This window comes from Lichenostomus cassidix, chromosome 25 (genome assembly GCF_008360975.1).
Source record: "Lichenostomus cassidix isolate B80296 chromosome 25, HeHo_3.0, whole genome shotgun sequence".
Taxonomy (NCBI): domain Eukaryota; kingdom Metazoa; phylum Chordata; class Aves; order Passeriformes; family Meliphagidae; genus Lichenostomus; species Lichenostomus cassidix.
Window position 1 is genome coordinate 2,930,615 of NC_139505.1, and position 19,267 is coordinate 2,949,881.

At 46.1% G+C, this 19,267-nt stretch overlaps 2 protein-coding genes across 2 annotated transcripts in view; both read right to left on the reverse strand.

The window, feature by feature from the left end:
• Positions 1–705: 705 nt before the first annotated feature.
• On the reverse strand, positions 706–18,221 carry LOC146427344 (coatomer subunit alpha-like). Its single transcript, XM_085082538.1, has 13 exons — positions 18,125–18,221; positions 16,139–16,227; positions 14,248–14,371; positions 12,421–12,510; positions 11,426–11,535; positions 11,218–11,295; positions 9,918–9,986; positions 8,666–8,802; positions 6,828–7,014; positions 5,628–5,738; positions 4,313–4,474; positions 3,340–3,534; positions 706–1,427 (listed from the first exon to the last, which is right to left on the reverse strand). Exons 1-13 carry the CDS (start codon positions 18,201–18,203, stop codon positions 1,368–1,370), a joined length of 1,491 nt encoding a protein of 496 aa, XP_084938664.1. The 5' UTR covers positions 18,204–18,221; the 3' UTR covers positions 706–1,367.
• Positions 706–19,267, reverse strand: part of COPA (coat protein complex I subunit alpha) — a 109,160-nt gene continuing 90,598 nt past the window's right edge. The window contains exon 31 of the mRNA XM_085082215.1: positions 706–1,099. The gene's annotated coding sequence lies outside the window, so the exon portion shown is untranslated. The remainder of the gene's footprint in view (positions 1,100–19,267) is intronic.

The window sequence follows — 19,267 nt, forward strand, 5'->3', positions numbered from 1 at the left end:
TTTGTTTCCCTTTTTTTTAAATGAAATAAAAGGTTTGATGAAATGGTGACATTCTTGGTGTTTTCCCTTTTTTTTCCCATTTTTTTCCCATTTTCTGGATTAAATAAAAGCTTTGATGTAATGGTGAAAAATCCCTTTTTCCCCTTTTTTTCCCTTTTTTTATGGATGAAATAAAAGCTTTGATAGAATGGTGAAATTCCCATTTTTTCCCCATTTTTTCCCATTTTTTGTGGATTAAATAAAAGCTTTGATGGAATGGTAAAATTCCCTTTTTTTTTCCCTTTTTTCCCCATTTTTTGTGGATTAAATAAAAGCTTTGCTGACTCCCCCAGGAATTCTCCATCCCCTGGAAAATCCCAATTTCCCCACTTGGAAAATCCCAATTTTCCCACTTCCCACCCCAAATAATTCCCAAATTCCCTCCTCAGATCAGGAACTCAATCTCTAAAATCCTCATCCCCAAAAATTTCGGGAATTCTGGAATTTTCCACACCCTGGAGCTCCAAAAAAACCAAAACCTCCACCTGGGAATTCAGCAAAACCCCTCAGGGGTTAATTAGAGCACTAATTACCCAGCAGTAATTAACACACTCAGCTCCTGATTATTCCACCTTTCGCCTTCTGGAAAATTCCAAGCAGAGGGAGGAAAAAATTTCAAAATTCCACCTTTTTTTTGTGTCCTGGAAAAGTCACAGAACAGGAAAATCAGGGTGATTAATTAGCTTTATTAACGAGGGAATTGTTTAATTGGACAGGAGTTGCCAGGAGAACAAAACAAAGAGTCAACAAACAGAAGGAGAAGGAAATGCTTGGAGTTGGGAAATTCTTGGTTTTTTTAGGGATTATTTGGGATTTTTGGAGGGAAGAGTCTCCAAGGGGATTTGAGGAAATGAGGATTTGGGTTTGGGATAAAAATTGGGAAAAATGGACAAAATTCCTGTTTTTTTCAGGGATTTTTGGGATAAAAATCAGGAAAAACTGAGACAAAATCCTGGTTTTTTCAGGAATTTTTTTGGATTTAAAGGGGGAAGAGACAGTTGGAATTCCAAGGAGATATGTGGAATTCAGGATTTGGATTTGGGATAAAAATTGGGAAAAACTGAGCAAAATTCCTGGTTTTTTCCAGAAATTATTTGGGATTTTAGGGGGGAAAAGTTTCCAAGGGGATTTGAGGAAATCAGGGTTTGGGATTTGGGATCAAAATGAGGAAAAACTGGCCTAGAAATATGAAAAAAAACTCCTAAATGGGGGAAAAAAATTCAATTTAACACTGCAAGGTGGGGAAAAGCAGGGAAAGGAGCAGAGGAATGCAGAGGGGAGGAATTTGGGGGAAATTTGGGATGGAAAAATGGGAGTTTTCTGGAATTCTAGCGGAACTGGAGAGGACTGATGCGCAGCCCCAGCACGTCCTTCCCGATCTCTGTCACCTGTGGGGGAAAAAAGAAGATTTTGGGGTGAAAATTGGGGATTTGGGGATGAAAATTGGGGATTTTGGGGTGAAAATTGGGGATTTAAGGGTTAAAATTGGGAATTTAAAGGTTAAAATTGGGGATTTAAGGGTTTAAATTGAGGATTTTGGGGTGAAAATTGGGGATTTGGGGCTGAAAATTGGGGATTTTGGGGTGAAAATTGGGGAGTTTGGGATGAAAAGAAGTCAAAAATTCAATCCCCTGCGTGGTTTGGATGATCTGGAATTTCTGTGGATAATTATTTCTATGGATTGATGGGATCTGTTGTCAGATCAGAGATTTGTGTGGAGATTGGAGAGATTTCTAGGGATATTTGAGATATTTCCATGGATATTGGAGATATTTCTGTGAACATTTGAGAGATTTCTGTGAATATAGGAAATATTTCTATGGATATTTGAGATATTTCCTTGAATATTGGGATATTTCCATAGATATCTGAGATATTTCTATGGATATTTGAGGTATTTCCACGGATGGACAAGTTTTCCCCTCAGCCTCTTCCAGACCAACCAGGCCCAAGGCCAAGGCCCAGGCCCCTCCCTGTGGGAAAGACCCTAAAGACAACACTGACCCCTCAAAACCCCCAATCTCCAACCCCACAAATGAAAAGGTTTCCATGGATATTTGAGGTATTTCCATGGATATTTGAGATATTTCCATGGATGGACGAGTTTTCCCCTCAGGCTCCTCCAGAGCAACCAGGCCCAAGGCCTAGGCCTAAGCCGTAAAGACAACACTGACCTCTCCAAACCCCAGATTTTCCCACCCCACAAAGAATTCCCAGTTCCAATCCCCCAGTATCCTCTCCCCCTCACCAGATCTGTCAGATCTGTCAGATCTCCCCCTCACCAGACAGCAGATCTGTCCCCGGAACTCAGGGCAGTAGCAGGCCTGCTGAGCGGACACTCAGGGGAGAAATTTGTGGGGATATTTGACATATTTCCATGGATATTGGGAATATTTCTATGAATATCTGCAATATTTCCATGGATATCAGAGGTATTTCCATGGATGGATGAGTTTTCCCCCCCAAGGTTCCTCCAGACCAACCAGACCAAACTCCCACAGGTCCTCCTTGTGGGAAAGACACTCCAGACCCCAAATTCCTCTCTGGAATCCTATACTGACCCCACAAATGGAAAGGTGGCCATGGATATTTGAGATATTTCCATGGATATTTGAGATATTTCCATGAATGAACAAGATTTTCCCCCATGTTCCTCCAGACCAACCAGGACCAAGGTCTAGGCCCAGGCCTAAGGACAACACTGACTCCTCAAAACCCCAAAGTTTCTCCCCCCACAAACCAACAGGATGGAATTCCCAGTTTCAACCCCCCAGGATCCGTGTCCCCTCACCGTGGTGACGCGGCAGATCTGTCCCCGGAACTCGGGGCAGTAGCAGGCCCCGCTGAGGGGACACTGCCATCCTCCCTTACAGCAGAGATTTGTGGGGATATTGGAGGGATATTTGTGGGGCTGTCTATGGATATTTGAGTTATTTCTGTGAATATTTGAGACATTTCCATGGATGGACAAGTTTTCCCCTCAGGCTCCTCCTGGCCAACCGGGCCACTCCTTGTGGGAAAGACCCTAAGGACAACAGTGACCCCTCAAAACACCTCAAAACCCCAAATGGAAAGGTTTCCATGGCTATTTGAGATATTTCCATGGATATTTGACATATTTCCATGGATATTTGAGATATTTCCATGGATGGACAAGTTTTCCCCTCAGGCTCCTCCAGAGCAACCAGACCCAAGGTCTAGGCCCAGGCCTAAGGACAACACTGACTCCTCCAAACCCCAAATTTTCCCACCCCACAAAGAATTCCCAGTTCCAATCCCACAGTATCCTTGTCCCCTCACCGTGGTGACGCGGCAGATCTGCCCCCGGAACTCGGGGCAGTAGCAGGCCCCGCTGAGGGGACACTTCTCGACGGGCTTGCCGCGGTAGATGGGGCGGTAGGAGGCGGCGCAGATGTCGAAGGGGTTGTGCTGGTCGTAGTTGAGCTGCTGGCTGTCGCTCGGGTTCTTCTCGCACGCCGCCAGGATCTTCCGCGTCTGAGGAGGGAGGTGAGGGTGGGGTGGGTGGGAGAAGGGGGATGGACACCGGGAATGGGGACAGGGACGTTTGGGGACAGGGACGTGTGGGGTCTCCCCTGCTGGGTTTAGGGTCATTTGGGGTCTCACCTGCTGGGTTTGGGGACAGAGACGTTTGGGGACAAGGATATTTGGGGACAAGGGCGTGTGGGGACAAGGGCGTGTGGGGACAAGGGCGTGTGGGGTCTCACCTGATGGGTTTGGGGTCATTTAGGGCCTCACCTGCTGGGTTTGGGGTCATTTGGGGCCATTTTTGGGGCCTAACCTGATGGGTTTGGGGACAGGGACACCGGGGCCAGGGACATTTGGGGTGTCATTTGATGGGTTTGGGGTCATTTAGGGTCTCACCTGATGGGTTTGGGGCCATTTTTGGGGTCTCATCCACTGGATTTGGGGCCATTTCTAGGGGTTATTTGGGATCATTTTGGGGGTTATTTGGGGCCGTTTTTGGATAACTTTCAGGGCCTCACCTGCTGCACCACCTCAGGCTTTGGGCCATTTTGGGGATCGTTTTTGGGATCATTTTTGAGGCCATCTTGGGAATAATTTTTGTTTATTTGGGATCATTTCTGGGGCCTCACCTGCTGAATTTGGGGCCATTTTGGGTAAAGTTTTTGGGATTATTTGGGGCCATTTTTAGGATAATTTCCATTGCCTCACCTGCTGGATTTGGGGCCATTTTGGGTAAAGTTTTTGGGGTTATTTGGGGCCATTTTTAGGATAATTCCCATTGCCTCACCTGCTGCGCCACCTCAGGCTTCGGCCCCAGCTCCAGCAGGCGCCTGGCGAAGTTTGCAGCTCCCAGAAAATTCCGTAATTTGAAGAAAAGGTTCAGAGCTGTCCGAAGCACCAAAATCATGTGCACCGGCTGCAGGTTGGAGTGAGTGAAATATGCTGCCATCTGCGGAAAAAACAGCAGAAAAATGGGATTAAATCCTCAGGAATAATGGTAAAAATCCAGGGAATTGGTTCTGTCAAGTGGCTCCTGATGTGGTTCCTTGAAAATGGGGAAATTGTGGATTTTTTTTTGAGTTTTAAGCTCTTTGAGGGTTGAAAAGGATTCCCTTGAAGGGAAGAAATTCTGCATTTCCCAGGGAAGGAAATTTGTGTTTTTCAGGGCAGAAATCTTGTGTTTTCCAGGGTAGGAATTCCATGTTTCCCACCTCAGAAATTCAGCATTTCTTCCCTCAGAAACTCCATGTTTCTCACTTCAGGAATTCTGCATTTCTCCCCTCAGAAATCCCACATTCTCCCTTCACAAATCCCTCATTTTCCCACCTCAAAAATCCCATCTTTTTCCCCTCAGAAATCCCTCATTTTCCCCTCAGAAATCCCTCATTTTCCCCTCAGAAATCCCTCATTTTCCCCTCAGAAATCCCACGTTTTCCTCCTTCAGAAATCCCTTATTTTCCCCTCAGAAATCCCATTTTCCACCCCTCACAAATTCCACATTTTCGCCCTCACGAATCCCACATTTCTTCCCTCAGAAATTCCACATTTTCCCCTCACAAATCCCACATTTCTCCCCTCAGAATTCCACATTTTCCCACCTCAAAAATCCCACATTTTCCCCTCAGGAATTCCACTTTTCTCCCCTCAGAAATCTCATATTTTTCCCCTCAGAAATCTCATATTTTTCCCCTCACAAATCCCACATTCTCCCCTCACAAATCCCACATTCTCCCCTCACAAATCCCACATTTTCCCACCTCAAAAATCCCATATTTCTCCTCTCAGGAACTTCGTATTTCTTCCCTCAGAAATCCTCTATTTTTCCCTCAGAAATCCCACATTTTCCCACCTCAAAAACCCCGTATTTCTCCCCTCAGGAATCCCCCATTTTCCCCTCAGGAACTCTGTATTTCTCCCCTCAGAACTCCCACATTTTCCCCTCACAATTCCCAAGTAATTTCTCCCCTCAGAAATTCCATATTTTCCCCTCACAAATCCCATATTTCCCCCTCAGAAATCCCACATTTTCTCCTCACAAATCCCTTGTTTTCCCCTCAGAATTCCCAAATTATTTTCCCCTCAGAATTCCCATATTTTCCCACCTCGCAGCTCCTCTTCTGCTGCTCCAGGGTCTCCTTGGGCAGTTTTTTCCTCTCGATCTCCATGGACAATCCCACAATGTATTCCCGGCAGATGGCGATCAGCTGCTGCGCCTTGGGAACGGGGAAAATAAATATGGGATTTAATCCTTGGGAACGGGGAAAAATACAGGATTTAATCCTTGGGAATGGGGAAAATGTGGGATTGAATCCTTGGGAACAGGGAAAAATATGGGATTGAATCCTTTCCAGGGACTGGGGAAAAATGTGTGATTGAATCCTTCCTCGGGATTGGAAATGGGGAAAAATCTGGGATAAAACCCTTCCTTGGGAATGGGAATGCAGCAAAATGTGGGATAAAACCATTCCCAGGGATTTGGATCAGGGGAAATTCAGGGATCAAAGCCTTCCCCAGGATTTGGGTAAAATATGGGATAAAACCATATCTCGGGATCAGGATCAGGAATGGCACAAAATCAGGGTTAAAACCTTTCCCAGGGAACACCCTGGGATCGGGATTGGGATCAGGGACAAAATCAGGGATCAAATCACTCCCTAGAATCAGGATCGGGATTGGGATCAGGATTTGGATCGGGATCGGGATCAAGATCAGAATTAGAATTGGGATTGTGATCAGGATTGGGATCAGGATTTGGATCGGGATCGGAATCAAGATCAGGATTAGAATTGGGATTGTGATCAGGATTGGGATCAGGATTTGGATCGGGATCGGAATCAAGATCAGGATTAGAATTGGGATTGTGATCAGGATTGGGATCAGGATTTGGATCGGGATCGGAATCAAGATCAGGATTAGAATTGGGATTGTGATCAGGATTGGGATCAGGATTTGGATCGGGATCGGAATCAAGATCAGGATTAGAATTGGGATTGTGATCAGGATTGGGATCAGGATTTGGATCGGGATCGGAATCAAGATCAGGATTAGAATTGGGATTGTGATCAGGATTGGGATCAGGATTTGGATCGGGATCGGAATCAAGATCAGGATTAGAATTGGGATTGTGATCAGGATTGGGATCAGGATTTGGATTGGGATTGGGATTTGGATCGGGATCGGGATCGGGATTGGGATTGGGATCAGGATCAGGATCGGAATCAGAACTGGGATTGGGATCAGGATAGGGATCAGAATTGGGATCAGGATCGGGACTGGGATCAAAACCAGGATGAACCGCCAACCTCGGCGATCTCCTGCTTGTTATCCACCACCAGCAGAGGGACGCTCAGCAGGATCTGCCGGAATTTCTCCACAGCCTCCTCGAACTTCCCGGCCGTGGTGAGCTGGTAGCAGAGCTGCAGCCGCTGGATCAGGTCGTTCAGCTTCAACCCCACGGCTGGCAGAGCGTTCTTCATCCCACCGTCCTTCCTGCGATCCCAAAAATATGGGGAATTTGGGATGGGGAGTGAGGAGTGGGGAGAGGGGATTGGGATTGGAGTGAGAAATCCAACTGGGAATATCAACCAGGAATTGCCTGGACAGCTCCAAGTGTGGAATTGTTTTCAGGTTTTTGATTTTTATTTTTTAAGGGAGATTATTAGGTCAGGAAAGAAGTCCAAGGTTGACTCCTAGCTGAGATCGATCCCAGAAAAAATCCCAGGAATTCCCTCCTGGACACCTCCAGGGATGGAATTTTTTGAGTTTTTTTATTTTTATTTTTTAAGGGAGATTATTAGGGTGGGAAAGAAGCCAAAGGTTGAGTCTGAGTTGGGATCGATCCCAGAAACAAATCCCAGGAATTCCCTCCTGGACACCTCCAGGTGTGGAACTTCATTTAGGATTTTTATTTTTATTTTTTAAGGGAGATTTTAGGATTATTAGGTTGGGAAAGAAGTCCAAGGTTGAGTCCGAGCTGGGATTGATCCCAGAAAAAATCCCAGGAATTCCCTCCTGGACACCTCCAGCCATGCGAATCCAAACTTTCCCAAGGATTTTCCCTTTTCCAGCAGGAATTTCCCCAAATTCCCACCTGGCAGATCCCAAAATTCCCCCTTTTCTCCCTCAGCATTCTCCGTTCCCATCCCGGGATTTTCCAGCTCCTTCTCACCTCCAGGATCCCAAAAAAATCCCCCAAAAAATCCCAAGATTGGGAAAGAATCCCAAGGTGATCCAAGTGTGATCTGGGATGGATAAACATCACCAACTCCAAATCCCAGGAATTCCTCTATGCACTCCCAGCCCCGAAAATTCCCGGATTTCCACTGGGAAGAGCATTCCTAACTCCTCTGGACATCCCTGGAACATTCTGGAAATCCCTGGAATGCTCAGGAAATCCCAGGAACGAATCCCTGGAATGTTCAGAAAATCCCTGGAATGATCCAGAAATGTTCCGGGAAATCCCAGGGACATTCCGAAAATCCCTGGACCAAATCCCTGGAATGATCCAGAAATCCCTGGAATGTTCTGGAAATGTTCCAGAAATCCCTGGAACATTCTGGAAATGTTCCGGAAACCCCCGGAATGAATTTCTGGAATGTTCCAGAAATCCCTGCAACGTTCTGGAAATGTTCCGGAAAGGACAGGAATGTCCCAGAAATTCCTGGAACGGTCTGGAAATATTCGGGAAACGCCTGGAACGATCCAGAAACCCCTGGAATGTTCTGGAAACATTCCAGAAACCCCTGGAATGAACCCCTGGAATACTCAGGAAATCCCCGGAATGTTCTGGAAACCCCTGGAACATTCTGGAAACATTCCAGAAACCCCCAGAATGTTCTGGAAACATTCCGGAAACCCCTGGAATGCACCCCTGGAATGCTCAGGAAATCCCAGGAACGTTCTGGAAACATTCCAGAAACCCCTGGAATGCTCAGGAAACCCCCGGTATGTTCTGGAAACCCCTGGAATATTCTGGAAACATTCCAGAAACCCCCGGAATGTTCTGGAAACGTTCCGGAAACCCCTGGAATGCACCCCTGGAATGCTCAGGAAACCCCCGGAATGTTCTGGAAACATTCCGGAAACCCCTGGAATGCTCAGGAAACCCCCGGAACGTTCTGGAAACCCCTGGAACGCTCACCAGTTGCGCTGGGGGAAGGCGTACATGGCGGGCAGGCTGGGCAGAGCCTGGAAGGAGCTGCGGCCGCGGGAGAAGGTCTGCAGGAAGAGCTGCTTGTAGGGTCGGAAGTTGGTGACGCCAACCTGGTCGTGCAGCAGCTGGGAGAGAGAGAAATCCGGGATTTGGGTGGGAAAACCCAAAAATCCAGGGATTGGGGAGGGAAAATTCAGGGATTTGGGGAGGAAAATTGGGATTGGGGTGGGAAAAGGACAGGAAAATGTGGATTGGGGTGGGAAAAATAGGGATTGGGGTGGGATAACCCGAAAATCCAGGGATTTGGGAGCGAAAATTCATGGATGGGACAGGAAAATAGGGATTTGGGTAAGGAAAATGGGAATTGAGGTGGGAAAACCCAGAAATCCAGGGATTTGGGAGAGAAAATTCATGGATTTGGGCAGGAAAATTGGGATTGGGGTAGGAAAAATTCATGGATTGGAACAAGAAAATAGGGATTGGACGGGAAAAATCCATGGATTGGGGTGGGAAATAGGGATTGGGGTGAGAAAAGGACAGGAAAATGTGGATTGGGGTGGGAAAAATAGGGATTGGGGTGGGAAAACCCAGAAATCCAGGGATTTGAGGAGGAAAATAGGGATTGGGGTGGGAAAAATTCATGGATTGGGACAGGAAAATAGGGATTGGGTTGGGAAAAGGACAGGGAAACATGGATTGGGACAGGAAAATAGGGATTGGGGTGGGAAAACCCAGAAATCCAGGGATTTGGGCAGGGAAATATTGGACTGGGGAAAGAAAATATGGAATTCATGGACTGGGGAGAAAATATATTGGATTGGAGTGGGAAAACCCAAAAATCCAGGGATTGGGGTGGGGCAATTCATGGATTGGGGTGGGAAAAGGACAGGAAAACGTGGATTGGGGTGAGAAAATGTGGATTGGGGCAGGAAAATATGGAATTCAGGGATTGGGGCAGGAAAATGTGGATTGGGAAGATGGATTTTAGTGGAAAAGGACAAGAAAATAGGAATTAGGGAGGGAAAAACAGGGATTGGGACAGGAAAACTTGGCTCAGGAAGCAGCCAGGCCTCGGTTTGGGTCAAATCCACAAAAAAATCAGGAATAAAATATTCCCAAATGGACACAAAGCCAAGTTTTGGGTGGGAGCAGAGAAAATAAAGGGGAAAGGCAGCGTTTTTCCGTGGAAATTCCATGAAAATTCCATGGAAATTCCATGGAAATTCCGTGAAAATCTCACCCTCATGGCTGTTTCGAAGGATCCTGCCAGGATGTGATCCACAGGCAGTTGGGAATTGTTGCACCACACCTGGGAAAGGAGGGAATTTGGGATTGGGATGGGGAAACCACCCAGAATTCCCCAAAAATTCCCACACTGGACTCACAAATCCCCAAAAAAAAAAAATCCCAAAAAGAAGAAGAGCAAAGGAGAAAATTCCTATTTTTCCAGGACTGGAATTGGCAGAACCACCCAGAATTCCAAAATAATTCCCACATTTGTCTCACAAATCCCAAAAAAAATTATCCCAAAAAGGGAAGTAAAGGAGGAAATTCCTGTTTTTCACAAATTTCAGAAAAGGAGGAGAGAAGGAGAAAATTCCTGTTTTTCCAGGATTAGGGTTGGAATTGGGAGAACTGCCAGGAATTCCCAAAAATTCCCATGTTGGACTCACAAATCCCCCAAAAAATACCCCAAAAAGAGGAGGAGCAAAGGAAAAATATCCCATTTTTCCAGGGAAATCCAGGCAGGATTGGGATTGGCAGAACCACCCAGAATTCCAAACTAATTCCCACATTTGGCTCACAAATCCCAAAAAAAAAATCCCAAAAGAAGAGAAGGAAATCAGAAAATTCCTGTTTTTCACAAATCCCAAAATAAAAATCTCAGAAGAGGAAGAGCAAAGCAGAAAATTCCCATTTTTCCAGGGAAATCCAGGCAGGATTGGGATTGGCAGAACCACCCAGAATTCCCAAAAATTCCCACGTTTGGCTCACAAATCCCAAAATAAAAATCCCAAAAAGAGGAAGAGCAAAGGAGAAAATTCCTGTTTTTCATAAATCCCCAAATAAAAATCCTGAAAGAGAAGGAGGAAAGCAGAAAATTCCCATTTTTCCAGGATTGGGATTGGCAGAACCACCCAGAATTCCCAAAAATTCCCATGCTGGATTCACAAATCCCCCAAAAAAATATCCCAGAAGAGAAGAAGGAAATCAGAGAATTCCTGTTTTTCACAAATCCCAAAAATAAAATTCCCGAAAGAGGAGAAGGAAAGGAAAAAAATTCCCATTTTTCCAGGATTGGGACTGGGATGGGCAGAACTGCCAGAAATTCCAAAAAAATTCCCATGTTTGACTCACAAATCCCAAAAAAAAATCCCGAAATAGAAGCAGGAAAGGAGAAAATTCCTGTTTTTCCCAAATTCCAAAAGAGGAACAAACTAAAAAATTCCTGTTTTTCACCAATTCCCAAATAAAAATCCCAAAAGACGAATAGCCAAGCAGCAAATTCCCATTTTTCCAAGGAAATTCCCAGATTTTACCTGGGCTGGGCTGGTGCCTTTGGTGGGAGGAACGAAAAATCCATCCTCAGCTGATCCTGCTGAACCTGCAGGGACATCCTGGAAAAATTCCAGAAAAATCCCATAAAAATCCCAGAATTCCCATTAAATCCCAGCTGGAAAACCCCAGAGAATGCAGAATTCCCAAGGGATTTTTGGGAATTTTTGGGAATTTCTGGGAATTTCCTACCAGCTCGGGAGGAAGATCCAAATCCTCCTCGACTTCCCATCCTCCTCCTTCCTCCTGGCTTTTTCCAGCTCCTTCCTCTCCGAAGGCTTCTCCTGCATCCACGAATCCATCTGGGAAAAATGGGAATATTTAGGGAAAATTCCTGGTTTTCTGGGGAAATTCCTAGATTTTCTAGGAAAATTCTTGGGTTTTATGGGAGAATTCTCAGGTTTTCTGGGAAAATTCCTGGATTTTCTGAGAAAATTCCTGGATTTTCTGGGGAAAATGGGAATATGGTGTTTTTCTGGGGAAATTCTCAGGTTTTCTGGAAAATTCTCAGGTTTTCTGGGAAAATTCCTTGGTTTTCCAGGGAAATTCCCAGATTCTGTGAGGAAAATGAGAATATGGTCTTTTTCTGGGAAAATTCCTGTGTTTTCTGGAAAAATTCACTGATTTTCTGGGAAATTCTCAGCTTTTCTGGGAGAATTCACTGATTTTCTAGGAAAATTCCTGGATTTTCTGGGAAAATTCCTGGATTTTCTGGGAAAATTCCTGGATTTTTCTGGGAAAATTCCTGGATTTTTCTGGGAAAATTCCTGGATTTTTCTGGGAAAATTCCTTGATTTTTCTGGGAAAATTCCTGGATTTTTCTGGGAAAATTCCCGGATTCTGTGACGAAAATGGGAATATGGGTGTTTTTCTGGGAGAATTCCTGGATTTTCTGGGAAAAGTCCTGTGTTATCTGGGAAAATTCACTGATTGTCTTGGAAAATTCCCATATTTTCTGGGAGAATTCCTGGGTTTTCTGGGAAAATTATGGGTTTTCTGGGAAAATTATGGGTTTTCTGGGAAAATTTTTGGGTTTTCTGGAAAAATCTTTGGGTTTTGTGAGATAATTCCTGGATTTTCTGGGAGAATTCACTGATTTTCTGGGAGAATTCACTGATTTTCTAGGAAAATTCACTGCTTTTCTAGGAAAATTCCCAGATTTTCCTGGAAAATTCCCAATTTCCCACCTTCATCCAGCTGCAGCTCAGCGTCCTCCCCCCAGCCCTCGGTGCCCACGGCCTCGATGTCGATGTCGGCAGCCAGAGCTCCTCCTTTGCCTGCAAAAAACCGGGAATGAACCTCGGGAGAGAATTCCAGGAGGGAAAAAACTCCAATTCCCAATGTGGGGATGCAGTTTGGGATGGAATTTTGAGGGATTTTTGGGGATTTGGGATGAGAATTCCAGGAATTCCCTCCTGGACACCTCCAGGGATGAAAACTCCAAACCCTTCTGAGGATTTTCCCTTTTCCAGCAGGAATTTCCCCAAATTCCCACCCTGGCAGATCCCAAATTCCCCTTTTTTTCTGGGATGAGCTCCTCCAGCTCCCTCTGCATTCTCCATTCCCTCCTCCTGCTGGGAAATTCCCTGGAAAATCCCAATTTTCCCACTTCCCAGCCCTCAGTCCATCCAGATCCTGAATGGACATTCCCAGGGGTCAGTCCTTGGCCTCATCCCATTCTCACCTCATTCCCATCCCATTATTCCCAATTCCCAATCCTATTCATATTCCCATTCCCATCTCAATTCCAATTCCAATTTCCATTCCCATTCCCAATTATTCCCATTCCCTATTCCATTCCTATTCCCATCCCAATTCCAATTCCCATTCTTCCCAATTCCCAATCCTATTCATATTCCAATTCCAATTTCCATTCCCAATTCCAATTCCCATTATTCCCAATTCCCATTCTGAGTCTCATTTCCCATTCCCATTATTCCCAATCCCATTCCATTCCCATTTCAATCCCATTTCCCATTCCCATCCCTATCCCAAATCTCATTCTTATTCCTGTTCCCATCCCATTCCCATTACTCCCATTCCATCCCCATTCCATCCCCATTCCATTCCCATTATTTATTCCCATTCCCATTATTCCCATTCCATTCCCAATATTCCCATTATTCCCATTCCTATTATTCCCATTCCCACTCCATTCCCATCCAGCTCCATCCCCACTTCTCCAGAACACTCCGCTCATTCCTCACAACAACCCCACAATCCACAACCTCCCCTGCTCATCCCAAATCCCACAAAAATCCCATAAATCCCCCAAAAACCCCACAAATCCCGACCTTTCCCGGCGATGTTGCCCTCGAAGAACCCTCTGGACACAGTCAGCAGAGGCCAGTTGGTGTCCAGAGGCATCACAATCCCATCAATCCCACAAAAACCCCATAAATCCCACAAAAACCCCATAAATCCCAAAAATCCCCCAAAAACCCCACAAATCCCGACCTTTCCTGGCGATGTTTCCCTCGAAGAAGCCTCTGGACACAGTCAGCAGAGGCCAGTTGGTGTCCAGCGGCATCACAATCCCACAAATCCCACAATATCCCACCATCCCAATCCCCCAAATCCCATAAATCCCACAAAAACCCCATAAATCCCAAAAATCCCCCCAAAATCCCATAAATCCTGACCTTTCCTGGCGATGTTTCCCTCGAAGAACCCTCTGGACACAGTCAGCAGAGGCCAGTTGGTGTCCAGCGGCATCCCAACCCCACAAATCCCATCAATCCCACAATATCCCACCATCCCAATCCCATAAATCCCATAAATCCCATAAAAATCCCACAAATCCCATAAAAATCCCACAAATCCCATAAAAATCCCACAAATCCCATAAAAATCCCACAAATCCGGACCTTTCCCGGCGATGTTTCCCTTGAAGAACCCTCTGGACACAGTCAGCAGAGGCCAGTTGGTGTCCAGAGGCATCCCAATCCCATCAATCCCACAAATCCCAATCCCATAAATCCCATAAAAATCCCATAAACCTCACAAATCCCGACCTTTCCCGGCGATGTTTCCCTCGAAGAAGCCTCTGGACACAGTCAGCAGAGGCCAGTTGGTGTCCAGAGGCATCACCGGCGCCGGCGGCTGCAGCAGCTTCGCCTCGGGATCCACCGCCGGGATCTGGGAATTCGGGAAAATCCCGATTTTTGGGATCTTGTGGGAAAAATCCCAGTTTTTGGGATCCCGTGGGAACATCCCAGTCTGTGGGAAAACTGACAGATCTACAGGAAAATCCTGATTTTTGGGATCTCGTGGGGAAAATCCCAATCTTTGGGATCTCGTGGGAACATCCTGATCTTTGGGATCTATGGGGAAATCCTGATCTTTGGGATGGAAAATCCTGATTTTTGGGATCCCATGGGAAATGCCATTCTTTGGGAAAACTCATGGGATACGCAGGGAAAATCCCAATCTTTGGGATCCCGTGGGAAATCCCAATTTTTTGGGGAAAATTTCCCCAATTTTATGGGGAAAACCCTGATTTTTGGAATCTGATCTGGATAGAAAATCCCATTCTTTGGGATCCCATGGGAAATGCCATTCTTTGGGGAAACTCATGGGATCTGCAGGGAAAATCCCAATCTTTGGGATCGGCAGGGAAATCCTGATCTTTGGGATCCCATGGGAAATCCCAGTCTGTGGGAAAACTGACAGATCTACAGGAAAATCCTGATTTTTGGGATCTCGTGGGAAAATCCCAGTTTTTGGGATCCCATGGGAAATCCCAGTCTGTGGGAAAACTGACAGATCTACAGGAAAATCCTGATTTTTGGGATCTTGTGGGGAAAATCCCAATCTTTGGGATCTCATGGGAACATCCTGATTTTTTGGGATCCATGGGGAAAATCCTGATTTTTGGGATCCCATCTGGATGGAAAATCCCATTCTTTGGGATGGAAAATCCTGACTTTTGGGATCCCATGGGAAATGCCATTCTTTGGGAAAACTCATGGGATCCACAGGGAAAATCCCAATATTTGGGATCCCATAGAAAATCCTAATCTTTGGGAAAACTGACAGATCTACAGGAAAATCCGGATTTTTGGGATCTTGTGGGAAAATCCCAGTTTTTGGGATCCCATGGGAAATCCCAGTCTGTAGGAAAACTGACAGATCTACAGGAAAATCCGGATTTTTGGGATCTCGTGGGGAAAATCCCGATTTTTGGGATCTCATGGGAACATCCTGATTTTTTGGGATCCATGGGGAAAATCCTGATTTTTGGGATCCCATCTGGATGGAAAATCCCATTCTTTGGGATGGAAAATCCTGATCTTTGGGATTCCATGGAAAATGCCAATCTTTGGGATCCACCGGGAAAATCTCCTTCTTTGGGATCCACTGGGAAAATCCTGATGTTTGGGATCCCATGGGAAATCCCATTCCGTGGGATCCACAGGGAAATCCTGTTCTTTGGGATGGAAAATTCTGGGGTTTGGGATGGAAAATCCTGATTTTTGGGACCCTATGGGAAATCTCCTCTCTTTGGGAAAACTCATGGGATCTGCAGGGAAAATCCCAATCTTTGGGATCTGCAGGGAAAATCCTGATTTTTAGGATCTGAAGGGAAAATCCTGACTTTTTGGGATCCGAAGGGAAAATCCTGATTTTTGGGAAAACTCATGGGATCCACAGGGAAAATCCTGATCTGTGGGAAAACTGATGGATCTGTGGGAAAATCTGATTTTTGGGATCTCATGGAAAATCCTGATCTGTGGGAGAACTGACAGATCTGTGGGAAATCCCAATCTTTGGGATCCATGGGGGAATCCTGATCTTTGGGAAAACTCATTGGATACACAGGGAAATCCTGATCTTTGGGATGGAAAATCCTGTTTTTCAGGTTGTCCCTCCTTCCCAAATTCCCGAAATTCCCGGATTCCTCACCGTCTCCTTCTCGGGATCGAAGGATTCCCTCAGAGTCGCTGCCTCCTCATCCAGCCCGTGGGTGGCTGCAGTCAGGTAAGCCAGAGACTCTGCAATTCCAGACAGGAAATTTGGGAATTCACACGGGAAATTTGGGATTCCACGCTGGGATTCCCAGAATTTCCCACCGGGAATGCTGGAATTTCACACCAGGAATCCCAGAATTTCACACCAGAAATGCCGGAATTCCTGACCCCAATCCCTCCCGGGAGCAGAATTCCCAATCCCAAAAACCTCCAAGTTTCATTCCCTATCCCTCCCAGCTCAGAATTCCCAATCCCAGCAGGAATTCCCAATCCCACCCCCTATCCATCTCAGAATTCCCAATCCTTCTCCATCTCGGAATTCCCAATCCCATGGCTCAGAATTCCCAATCCCAGCAGGAATTCCCAATCCCACCCCCTATCCATCTCAGAATTCCCAATCCCATGGCTCAGAATTCCCAATCCCAGCAGAAATTCCCAATCCCAGCTCAGAATTCTCAATCCCAGCTCAGAATTCCCAATCCCTCCAAGGTTCATTCCCAATCCCAATCCCTCTCCAGCTCAGAATTCCCAATCCCAAAACCCTCCAAGGTTCATTTCCAATCCCTCCCCAGGTCAGTATTCCCGATCCCATCTCCGAATTCCCGATCCCAGCAGGAATTCCTGATCCCAGGACTCTCCAAGTTTCATTCATTCCCAATCCAAATCCCTCCCAGCTCAGAATTCCCAATCTCTCATTCCCAATCCCAAGGCTCATTCCCAATCCCAATCCCTCCCAGCTCAGAATTCCCGATCCCATGTCCGAATTCCTGATCCCAGCAGGAATTCCCAAACTCAGCCCCTCCCAGCTCTGAATTCCCAATTCCTCCCAGCTCAGAATTCCCAATCCCAGCTCAGAATTCCCAATCCCAATCCCAGCTCAGAACTCCCAATCCCAGCTCAGAACTCCCAATCCCATCTCGGAATTCCCAATCCCAGTTTAGAATTCCCAATCGCAGCTCAGAACTCCCAATCCCAAACCCCGGAATTCCCAATCCCAAACCCCGGAATTCCCAATCCCAAACCCCGGAATTCCCAATCCCAAACCCCGGAATTCCCAATCCCAAGGCTCCAAATTCCCAATCCCATCTCAGAATTCCTGATCCCAGCAGGAATTCCCAATCCCAGCTCGGAATTCCCAATCCCTCCAAGGTTCATTCCCAATCCCAATCCCATCTCAGAACTCCCAATCCCAGCAGGAATTCCCAATCCCAATCCCATCTCAGAACTCCCAATCCCAGCTCAGAATTCCCAATCCCAGCTCAGAATTCCCAATCCCAGCTCAGAATTCCCAATCCCTCCCAGCTCAGAATTCCCAATCCCAGCAGGAATTCCCAATCCCAGCCCAGAATTCCCAATCCCTCCCCATCTCAGAACTCCCAATCCCAAACCCTGGAATTCCCAATCCCAAACCCCGGAATTCCCAATCCCAAGGCTCCAAATTCCCAATCCCATCTCAGAACTCCCAATCCCATCTCGGAATTCCCAATCCCAGCTCAGAATTCCCAATCCCAGCTCAGAATTCCCAATCCCTCCAAGGTTCATTCCCAATCCCAATCCCAATCCCAGCTCAGAATTCCCTCTCCCAGCAGGAATTCCCAATCCCAATCCCATCTCAGAACTCCCAATCCCAGCAGGAATTCCCAATCCCAGCAGGAATTCCCAATCCCAGCTCAGAATTCCCAATCCCAGCTCAGAATTCCCAATCCCAGCTCCTCCCAGCTCAGAATTCCCAATCCCTCCAAGGTTCATTCCCAATCCCAATCCCTCCCAGCTCAGAATTCCCAATCCCAGCAGGAATTCCCAATCCCAATCCCATCTCAGAACTCCCAATCCCATCTCAGAACTCCCAATCCCATCTCGGAATTCCCAATCCCAGCAGGAATTACCAATCCCAGTTCAGAATTCCCGAGAATCTGCTCACTCTGGCCGCAGCTGCGCAGGATCCTGACCCTCTCGGCCACGTCGCCCAGGTACAGAGCGTTCTGGTAATGTCCACTCATGTCCTTGCGGATCTCCGCTGGCCACAGGGAAAATTGGGATCAGAGTCATCCCAGATCGATGGGAATTCGGGGTTGGAAGTGTTTTAGGGGGTTTGAGGGTTTGCAGTGTTCCCTGAGCCTGTTCCCAACGGGAATTCAGGGATTGTTGGTGTTTTGTGGGGTTTTATTGGGTTTTAATGGGTTTTCAGAGTTCCCAGGTCCTGTTCCCAACGGGAATTCAGGGTTGGAATTGTTTTATGGGGTTTTTGTGGGTTTTCAGAGTTCCCAGGTCCTGTTCCCAACGGGAATTCAGGGTTGGAATTGTTTTCTGGGGTTTTAATGGGTTTTCAGAGTTCCCAGGTCCTGCTCTCAACGGGAATTCAGGGATTGTTGTTGTTTTCTGGGGTTTTAATGGGTTTTCAGAGTTCCCAGGTCCTGTTCCCAACGGGAATTCAGGGATTGTTGGTGTTTTATGGGGTTTTTCCAGGTTTTCAACATTCCCAGCTCCCATTCCCAATGGGAATTCACAGATTTTCATCATTTCCTGGAGTTTTCCCACATTCCCAGCTCCCATTCCCACCCCAAACTCACCCATTTTCATCATTTTCCTCATTTTCCCACATTCCCCCCTCCCATCCCTGTTACAAACTCACCAATTTTCATCATTTCCCACCCAAACTCCCCAATTTTCCCCATTTTCCACCCCAAAACTCACCGATTTTCATTATTTTCTTCATTTTTCCACCCAAATCTCACAGATTTTCATCATTTTCCACCCAAATCTCACAGATTTTCATCATTTTCCACCCAAATCTCACAGATTTTCATCATTTTCCACCCAAATCTCACAGATTTTCATCATTTTCCACCCAAATCTCACAGATTTTCATCATTTTCCACCCAAATCTCACAGATTTTCCTCATTTTCCACCCAAATCTCACAGATTTTCCTCATTTTCCACCCAAATCTCACAGATTTTCCTCATTTTCCACCCAAATCTCACAGATTTTCCTCATTTTCCACCCAAATCTCACAGATTTTCCTCATTTTCCACCCAAATCTCACAGATTTTCCTCATTTTCCA

Excerpts from the sequence above, each read along its gene's own strand:
- LOC146427344 (XM_085082538.1), bottom strand. The coding sequence starts at position 18,203 with ATGAGTGGACATTACCAGAACGCTCTGTACCTGGGCGACGTGGCCGAG. Across the intron at positions 14,372-16,138 it reads TCGATCCCGAGAAGGAGACG|ATCCCGGCGGTGGATCCCGA; the intron begins GTGAGGAATCCG and ends CCGAATTCCCAG. Across the intron at positions 12,511-14,247 it reads GGGAAACATCGCCGGGAAAG|GCAAAGGAGGAGCTCTGGCT; the intron begins GTCGGGATTTGT and ends GGTTTTTTGCAG.